Raw genomic sequence first — 10,666 nt, 5'->3', positions numbered from 1 at the left:
ACCCCTAGATCACATCCCTACCTCACATCCCTACATCACTCCCCTACATCACATCACATCACCCCCCTACATCACACCCCTATATCACATCCCTACATCACATCCCTACATCACCCCCCTAGATCACATCCCTACCCCAACCCCTAGATCACATCCCTACATCACTCCCCTGGATCACATCCCCACATCACCCCCCTAGATCACATCCCTACCTCACACCCCTAGATCACATCCCTACATCACCCCCCTACATCACACCCCTAGATCACATCCCTACATCACACCCCTAGATCACATCCCTACATCACCCCCCTACATCACTCCCCTGGATCACATCCCTACATCACACCCCTAGATCACATCCCTACATCACACCCCTAGATCACATCCCTACATCACACCCCTAGATCACATCCCTACATCACCCCCCTACATCACATCACATCACCCCCCTACATCACTCCCCTGGATCACATCCCTACATCACCCCCCTACATCACACCCCTAGATCACATCCCTACATCACACCCCTAGATCACATCCCTACCTCACACCCCTATATCACATCCCCACATCACTCCCCTGGATCACATCCCCACATCACCCCCCTACATCACACCGTACATCACATCCCTGGATCACATCCCTGGATCACACCCCTACACCACACCCCTACATCATACTGTTCATCACATCCCTACACCACACCCCTACATCACATCCCTACATCACCCCCCTACATCACACCCCTACACCACACCCCTACATCATACTGTTCATCGCATCCCTACACCACACCCCTACATCACATCCCTACATCACCCCCCTACACCACACCCCTACATCATACTGTTCATCACATCCCTACACCACACCCCTACATCACATCCCTACATCACCCCCCTACATCACATCCCTACACCACACCCCTACATCACAACCCTAGATCACATCCCTACATCACCCCCCTACATCACACCCCAAGATCACAGCCCTAGATCACATCCCTACATCACCCCCCTACATCACACCCCAAGATCACAGCCCTAGATCACATCCCTACATCACATCACATCCCTGGATCATATCCCTACATCACCCCCCTACATCACACCCCTACACCACATCCCTACATCACACCACATCACCCCCTTACACCACCACCCTACACCACATCCCTACATCACCCCCCTACATCACAACTCCATTGTGGTCCACCTTGAATTAAGTTGCTTGATTTAGATACACACATACAGCTATATGCATATGTGCATATTTACTATTGACAATATGCTAAATATGACCCAGCTCTTTAGGGCAGGCATGCACATCAGATAATAAAAAGTCCTTAATTTAGGCAAGTTAAATATTCATTCCCCAATGAGGGTAGAGATAAGGCCTCCCATCTATAACACGTTCATGCCCAGACGTCATCTAGCCTACAAAAAATAAAAAAATTTGCGAGTTTGAGGCTAGAATGCACACTAATGTGGGCTTGGCTACTAATCGCCTGTTATGATGTCACGCTGCGCACATTTCTAAGCATAACTTCTAAACTAAGGTGCACAGTTCAACGAATCTGCTTAGTAGCTTGCGTAGTGTGACGCACTTAAACACGCCTTAATTATATTTGGAAGAGGGGCATAGCAGACCATGCGGAGGTTGGGCAGGAGAGCGCCCTCACAGGTTGGGCAGAACCGCCAGGTTGGCACTGATGTTTACTACAGGCAAATGCCAGCTGCCGGTTTTTAAAGACTTGATTGGTCTGTTTAAAAAGAGAAAAAGCCGCATTAAAACACTATTTACCATATAGCATGTTCCATAATACCGTAAACAACCATTCTGTCATCTGAATGCTATATACTCACATATGTAAACATACACACAGAAGACATAATCAGCAGAACAAAAAATAATAATAACGCAAAGACTGTAGTTGGCTGTTTATTAGGCTATCCCCCACCTTTTAATAGATTAAAGTTTGTACGCATACATTAACATTGTACACAGAAATACAGCTCAGACGTGGGAAATGGCTGGTATTTAAACAGCAGGGTACACGCAATATCTCTGTTATTCATTAGTGTGAAGCGGACAGAACTTTACTATCACAATTTAAGCGTTAGCCTTTATTAAAACAATGAGGGGGTAGACTAATCGTGACCGACTTTTTATCGCAATTGCATATAAACCAAGTTATTAGGCTACCACTACTACAAAAAATCTGCTTACATGCCAGTGATCTGCGTCCATAATTGTCCCTGTGGTGCCGACAACTAGCTCAGAAAACGCATTAATAACACCCAACTTGTACGACCTGTTTATCGTCGTGACTAAAACGCAAATACTAAGTAGAAGCGTGACAAACATTACGAAACAAAAATCGGCTATATTTAATACCACATGCTTTCCCCCCTGTCCCATCGGAGACGCGTAGCTTCTAATGGTGTCCCGCACCAACAGACATTACAACGGCAGCGGCCATCTGCCAGCTTTGCGAACTCGCTACCCCACCAGCTGCAGTCGCAAAACGCCCGTACAAAGCAGGACATGCATACAGCTTCTGACGTCTCCGGCCACACTGCGCCTCAAAGCACACCAAAACCAAGAGCGGAAACAATGAGATCCCAGCCTTTACAAACCGCACGGCAAAAAACTGCTGAGTTTTTCCGCGAATATACAAGTGCATTTCTATTCTTTTAAATTTAAAGATTTGTTCTTTGGATATATTTCCCAAGCTGAAAAATTTTAAAAAGACTCATGCAAGGACAGTTCAAAACCCCGACATGGCGGCAGGAAAAAGGAGGGAGCTTTTTACTATTTTAGAAACAAGCGCTGACACAGAAAGGGACTCGGCTTCCGATAGTGAGGAATCGCCGCTTAATCTTTCTGCCGACGTGAAGTGGTTTGAGATTCCTTTCAGAAAACCCGACTCGGACGAGGAGGAAGAACTAGAGGAGGATGAGGAAGAGGATGAATTCAAAAGCGTAGCGGCAGCAGAAACTGCGGACGCGGCCAGCTACATCGCAGGAGGCGGCTGCAATATTATTTTAGTCACTGACAATGGGATAAAGCACGAGGAGGAGACGGAGGATTCGTATTATGCTCCCGCTAACAACTGTTCTGAAACCACTTCAAACGACTCGGATATAGATTTCTCCGATTTAGAGGAGGAGCAGAGCGATTTATTCAGCCCATTTGATGATTTAGGTGAGGACTGCACTTCTCCAGACTTCTGGGGCGAACCTGACCAAATCATTTCAATAGAGCCCTTCACCGCTATATCTGGCCCCCAGCACGCACTGGGGGATGAGGCTGACACCCGTGACTATTTCCGGTTGCTCTTCCCCGACTCGCTTTTTGAACACATGGTAGAACAAACAAACAACTACGCCCTCTACAGGCAAAGGAGGAGCGGGAAAGTAGACGCCCACTGGCATCCCACGGACCTGAGGGAAATGCGCGCTTACATTGGATTGAACATTCTCATGGGCATCAATCAGCTTCCGGATTACGGCATGTATTGGGCCACCGACATCTTCATAGGCAACGCAGGCTTTAAAAAGACAATGACAGCCCGGCGCTTCGAGAAGCTCAACCAAAACATCCACCTGTGCGACCGCGGGTCCGAGCCCGTGCCCGGGGAGCCGGGATACGACGGGCTGTACAAGATACGCCCCCTGCTGGACGTGGTGGAGAACACCATGTGGGACGCGTACACGCCCAACCGCTGCCTCACGGTGGATGAGGGGGCCATCGCGGTGAAGGGGCGCTTCTCCCCCACCCAGTACATGCCCTCCAAGCCCCTGAAAAAGGGTCTGAAGGTGTGGATGCTGTGCGACTCCAAATCGGGCTACTGCCACCGGGCGAACATCTACGTGGGGCGGGCGGGGGAAAGCGACACGGGGGCTCTGGGGTACCGGGTGGTGTCCGGCCTGGTGAAGGGGCTGGAGGGGAAGCACCACCACATCTTCATGGACAGCTTCTTCACCTCGGTGCCCCTGGTGCAGCGTCTGCTGCGGGACGGGCTGTACGCGTGCGGGACCACCCTGCCCTCCCGCCGGGGCTTCCCGGAGGCCCTGCGCCTGCGGAACGTGGGCAAGCTGGCGCAGGGCGAGTTCTTCCAGTGCCAGCGGGGCAACATCGTGGCCACCGTCACCCGCGACAACAAGGTGGTCAGCTGCCTGTCCTCCAACTCGGCGCCGGGCATCGTGGGCATCTGCCCCAGCCGGCAGCGGGACGGGGCGGTTCTGGGGGTGCCCCGGCCGCTGCCCCTGCTGCTGTACCAGGAGAACATGCGCGGCGTGGACCTCAGCGACCAGCTCCGGGAGTGCTACCAGGTGGGGCGGCCCTGCAAGAAGTGGTGGCGCTACTTCCTGTGGTTCTACATCAACCTGTGCATCGTGGACGCCTACATCGTGATGCGCGAGAGCCGGGGCGGGGCCCCGCCGGCGGGGTTCAGCGGGAAGCAGTTCACGCAGCGCCACTTCCGCGTGCGCCTGGCGCAGCAGCTCATCGGGGACTACCAGGGGGCGCGGGGCATGGAGCGCGCCGCCCGCAAGCGGCACGCGGACTCGCCCGTGGAGTACGGCCACCGCCTGGAGCGCATGTCGGAACGCTCCAGAAGGTGCCGGAACTGCACCAACAAGGGCCTGAGGCACGAGAGCGTGTTCGGCTGCAAGATCTGCAACGTGCACCTCTGCAGGGGAGGCTGCTTCTCCGAATTCCACAAATAATACCTAGTTTTTATTATTATTATTATTATTATTATTATTATTATTATTATTATTATGACTTTTGCATTCACGAATTTCACCCTTTACAGACTTAAAGGGAGACTGAAAACAGCTTAGGTTTGGAATCCAAAGCTTCTAAGTACAGGTACACATTAACAATAATTTCTCATTTCTGGTAGTGGTAATTAGTAACCTAGTCATAGCAGTATAAGTAGTTGTGTTATTGCATGTAGTGAGTTCATTGACTACAGTCAAGCAAGGGTAGCTACTTTATATCAGTGTAAAATGTTCACGTTACATGTCTTGTCATACCTACGGAAAATGATTTTGTGCCACTTTTTTATACATTGAGTAAATGAAATGTTTTTTTATAAGATGAGCTCGGTGACGTTTCAGCACTTACATTGGTAAATGTTTGTTGGAAGTTTTGCTTTTTTTGCTAAATAAATGCTCCATGAAGAGATCCCTCTTCCTTTGAACAGTTTTTATTATCTTTTGAAGAAGCTGCACACTTCATAATATTTTAAGGATATGTTATCTTTTCAGCTTCTTGCCTCAAATGGCTCTTCAAAAAGTTAGTGGCAGAAATATTGCGACAAAGGTGTTAAAGTACATTTTGGTGGTAGTGATTATAAAAGGTCTTATCCCCCCCAGATTAAAAAAAGTTTTGAAGTCTTCCAGGAGACACAGCTTGTAATTATTATGTCTTGGTAAAAAAAAAAAAAAAAAAAAAACAACGACTAAAAAGGGAGTTGTTCTTTGCTCAGCCGATAGCCACGCTGTAACTGTTTTGAAAGGCACTTGAACCGGTGCGCTATCGCTGACTGTAAGTGGATAGTCGGAGTCAAACTGTCACTACGCTGTGGGTAAACTAAACGCTCTCAAACGGGGGGTTGGGCTCACGTGGTCAAGGGCCCTAAACGGACGCCTTGAGTGTCAGCACTTGAGCGGCGAGAACTGTTCATTATGTTAGCCTGCACGCAAAACTACCGCTGTAGAGGTTTTTTTTCTTCTTTTTTTCATCACGTGTGGTCGTGTTGACGAGCGTGAGCTGAAGACCGAGCGCTGTTTTCTCAGTCTGTTTTGTTTGCCCCCTTTTGGGAAAGAAATTACAGGATTTTGGGCAGATTACGCGGTGTAAGTGGTTGGAGCGAACAGTTAGGAGTTTAAAATAACACAGAGTATCTTTCAAGGTTTGTGGGTGGAATAAGTTGATGCTTTCATCGTGTTATATGGATTTTTTTGGATGTTTTGTTTATTTTGATCTCTGGTTTAGCAGCCTTCCCCCTAACTGCTTCTCTGAAGGGTGAGAAACAGGTGGACTCAAATATTTGCACTTATAATATTTGCACGTAGAAAACTTTATACAGGAGACTGATGTTTCAAAGCAACAGTGTCTTCCTAAGGGTCACTTGTTGTGATACATCAGTCTGGCATATTTTCCCCTATTCCTTTTTTACATTCAGCTATGTTTTGAGTGCTCTAGCTTTCTATCTAGTCCTGACCCTTCTGGAAATTGTCTGGGTACGGAGAGTATTTATGAGGGTCCTGGCTCTTTGGAGCAGCTTCTTTAGTCGGGCAGATGCGTGTAGGTCTTTTCCCCTGGGTTTGCCTGTCATAATGGGAGCCACTGTAGATGCAGGCTTTGGGAAACGTCTGGAACGTTCTAGAAAGTTCTCAGCTTTGGTGAAATGTGTGGAGGTGGAGGGCCAGGGGCGGCACCGTCGCCTCTTTGTGGAAGACAGCCACGCGGTTCCTCTGTCGCCCTCCGCGGGCCCCTCCCCTCCGCTTTCCCCATGACCCCCTTTCCACACTGAAAATACCCGCTGACCCCAGAACTCTGTCTATTATGCAGGAGAAACGCAAAGCAATTACTCTTTCAATTAAAACCAAAACTCTCCGCACTAGCTAATGGGAGGGAAAAGACAACACAAGAAACGGCCACAGATTATGAGAAATGGGACACAATGTATGTTTTACAGATTTGAAAAATAATAATCTATATAGTTTCCAGTACATTTAACTGTTTTTCTCATTTTTTTTTTTTGTTCAGACCCCAGCCCCAAACGAGGCCTCTAGACCGGGGGGGTGAGTTAGCCTGGATTAGGCTGTTCGTCACAGTCAGGGGTAGGAGAGGAGGCCCCTGGGCATTACCCTACCCCCCCATGCCCCCCTCCACCCCCCCGAACTTCCCCTCCGCACGGCGCTTCAGCCAGAGCAGCGAGAGGCGACGGCTGCTGACATAACCGTTATGCAACCAGCTCCACGGGGGCTTCATTAGTCAAGGTATAAAACAAATACTGGACACACTTTGGCTGTAAACAGGACCCCGAACGCTTTCTCCCTTTCATACTCCATTTTTGTTTTTTGTTTTCTTTTTTTCCCCCCCTCCCTTTCCTTTAATTACTTTTGTCACGCTGTCCCATGTTGTCCCTGGAGACCTCTGGGAACAAGTCCGTGCTTGTTTCAGGGGTGCGTGTGTGTGTGTGCGTGTGTGTGTCTGTGTCTGTGTGTGCATGTCTATGTGTGTCTATGTGTGTATGTCTGTGTGTGTGCATGTGTGTTTGTGTGCGTGTGCATGTGTGCGCGTGTGTGTGTAGGTGCGTGTGACTGTGTGTGTGTGTGTGTATGTGTATTTATGTACATATGTATATGTGTATGTATGTGTACAGGTATGTATCTTTGTATGTGTGTATGCATGTATGTAGCATTTTGCTTGCTTGTAAAAAGCTGGCCAGTGTAGGGTAGGGTAGATGTAGGGAATATATGTACCTGTACTTTGGTCTGGGTCCTCTATAAACAAATGGGGTTATCCCTGAGAAACTAAGAATCTGTCGACAGCCCACAAGCACAATCATTAATACATTATCAAATAGTGCGAAATCTTTCATTTTTGTCCTTGGGCCTGAGATTTGTGCATCTCTTGTATTTGGCATAGCCAGCGGGTGGAGAGTGGGGAGGCTTTGTTCTGGAGTCTGTTGGAGGGAAGCTGGGAGTCTGGGCTCCTAAATCTCGCTCCGTCGGGGTTTTGGGCTGACTCAGATATCGCCGGGCCGCCGCGTTTCCTGGCGCTGCCCGCCCGCCGGGGAGAGAGAGAGCGAGAGAGAGAGGGAGAGAGAGAGAGAGAGCGTTAGTCAAACTGCGCAACCACTCCCCTTCATACCAGGAACCCGTGGAGAGTTGTCATGGCAACCCGTGCTCTGGCGAAGACGGTAGGTTGCCAACAGGCGAATGTTGTTGTCATGGGTAACGTCCCGGCCGGGGGGCTTTGAGGTGTCTGTGGACCCCCCCACGCCCACCACACTAACCCCCCCCCCTCCCTTCCCCTCCCTCCCTTCACCAAACGCCAAACAGCACCACTACCCAGAAGAGAGGGCCGCTTGTAAAACAAAAGCTCTGGTTTGATGTTAGTGGAAGTGAGGGGGCTGGAGTACAGGAAGTGGCTCTGCTAATTGGAAGAGGCCCTGGCGTCGTGTGGAGCTGACCGCGGAGGGGGCGAGCGTGCGGTTTGAGCCGGGTGACCTTCGGCGCGAGTGACCAGCAGTAAGACCCGCCCATGCGGCCTCCATTTTGCCGGAGGATGAGCTGGCCTTTCCGCAGCCCTGTGGGTCGTGACGACGGGCTCCTCTTTGTTTAGCGGAGCGCGCTAACACCTTTGGGAGTGGGAGATGGAGACTGCGTGGCGGAGGGGCGGGTGAAAGCCTCGCAGAGGAGCACCATGGGAGTTTTCCACGCAGAGCGTGGCGTGCCTTGGCCAATACGGAACAGTACAGTACAGTTTTAAGTGTTAAATTAACATGGATGGGAGTTAGTTTTGGAGTACATTTGATCCCTCCTAGACTCATCTAAGCCCTGTTAGAGCTACATTAACATTTGTAAAATGCTCATATTTTACTGCGTGTAACACGGTTAATACTTATACTTAAGCTAAGTGCCCCCAATTACAGTTACATTTGTCAGTTAAGTGTTTCGGTTGATGTTTGACAGATGATCTTCAGTTGATTCATGTTTTAAGTGGATGAAGGGATCAGCATAGCGGTTGTCCTTGTCTCGTTTCACATACATTAAGAGAACGCACACGAGCTTTAACTACAAAGACTCTCTAATGTGTCGTCATAAACACTTGTAACTGACAAGTTAGCGGGTGTACTTTGCGATACCGACACATTTTATTACGGCAATACAAATGCAAAGTAATGCACTGGCAAATCCCAAAGAGGAGTTGAAGATCGCTCACTCGTTTCTCTCTCTCCCTCTCTCTTGCCCTTACCCCTCCTACTCTCTTTCTCTCCCTCTTGTTCTCTCCCTCCTTTCCTTCTCCTCTCATCTCTATCTCCCCCTCTTCGTATCTTTCTTTTTTTCCTCTTTTCTTTCTTTCGCTTCACTTTGAAATGTTAGCGAGTCCTGGGAATTGTAATCAGGCCCAAGTCATTTGAGCCGGGTTCATAAATACAGTAGTCTGTGTATTTATAGTGCCACCTCCAGTCTCCTGCTCACTGCTTTATGGGTTGAAGTGTGTTAACCATTGTAAGAGCCAATGTGTTTAATTCCCATTTTACAGCATTGTGCATATTTCAGCTCCTAATAGGTGGTGTGATAGGCAGTGGAGGGGGTGCTTTGACTATGTAGACCTCTTGGAGAAATATCACTTGAGGTAAATCACATCTATCAGACTGTGGTATTGACTTTGGACCTATGGCTCATATGTACAGTGTAGGGATGTATGGGAATATATGGTTCAGTTGCAAATGACAACGGTGAGAATACATTCATCCTGTGTCTGGTTATTGGCTTTTGCCAACAGACAAAATAGACAACAGTTATACTGTGTGAATTATATTGCAAAAAAAACAAATCCTGGCATGACAAGGCTCCGAATCTACTTATCTGAAGAAGTGGCATATGTTTTCAGTTAATGACGATTGGAACAGTGCCACAACTCCATTAAATGAAACAGAACTTGCTAACAATGTTGTTTCTTCCTAAAAAAAAAAAGAAATCCCGATCTTATATTAATTATGTCATTTCACAGAATCAAGATTTACCATAATCTTATCAAGAGTGTTTGTGTGTGCATGCCTGTCTGTGTGTGTATGCATGTTTATGTATATGTGTGTGTTTGTCTGTGCATTTGCAAGTGGGGTGCGAGTGAATACCTACATGTATTTGTATGTGCATGGATGCTAGTGTGTGTGTGTGTGTGTGTGTGTGTGTGTGCCTTTGTTTGCATGTTCATCTGTGTGTAGGAACTGTGGAGGCTTGGTTAAAAGGTCTTTCACATCAAATGTAACATTTTCAGAGGTCATGAAACACTAAAGCTTATCCCAGGTTTTAGTATCTGGTGGAGCATGTAGTCCCTGTGTATGTAGCCAGGGCAACATCATTTCAGCATGGCCCATATCGTTGGCGTGCTCTGGTTTACTGCGAGTGGAAGATAAATTGGGCAGATCTAAATCATTAAATAAATCCACAGAGATTGTGCTCTGGCAGGGAGCCTCCCTGTTTCCTCCACACGCGGGAACACTGAACGCCCAGCACTGAATCACCCAGCGAGTGCGCACGACCCCCGACCCCCCGCAGGAGAGAACCACGTCAGACCCGTCCCGTCCTGCCTCAGTCCTCCCTCTGTGTCATTCCCTAAAAACACCATGTTCTTCTGCCTGGATTTGTGCTCAACAAAATGACTGTGTGCCACAGATACAGTGCACACACAAACATACACACAGACACATGCGCACACAGACACACACACACACACACACACACATATGCAAGCAGGCATCCATGCACACACAATCACACACACGCACAAACAGACACACACACATGCACGCACACATGCTTGCGCACACAGACACACACACACATATGCAAGCAGACACACGTATAAACATACACTCATGCACACATACATGCACGTACCCACACAC

General features: G+C 48.5%; 1 protein-coding gene across 1 annotated transcript; it reads left to right on the top strand.

Moving 5' to 3' along the window:
* The first annotated feature begins 2,786 nt into the window (after positions 1-2,786).
* LOC133140607 (piggyBac transposable element-derived protein 4-like) lies at positions 2,787-4,736 on the top strand. The gene has a single exon (XM_061260645.1). The coding sequence runs from the start codon at positions 2,787-2,789 to the stop codon at positions 4,734-4,736; it is 1,950 nt and encodes a 649-aa protein (XP_061116629.1).
* The last annotated feature ends 5,930 nt before the right edge of the window (positions 4,737-10,666 follow it).

Source organism: Conger conger, chromosome 11 (assembly GCF_963514075.1).
Source record: "Conger conger chromosome 11, fConCon1.1, whole genome shotgun sequence".
NCBI lineage: Eukaryota > Metazoa > Chordata > Actinopteri > Anguilliformes > Congridae > Conger > Conger conger.
Note: the sequence above shows the minus strand (reverse complement) of the source record. Positions and strands in the feature narration are given on the sequence as shown.

Coding starts and splice junctions, on each gene's coding strand:
- LOC133140607 (XM_061260645.1), top strand. CDS start 2,787: ATGGCGGCAGGAAAAAGGAGGGAGCTTTTTACTATTTTAGAAACAAGC.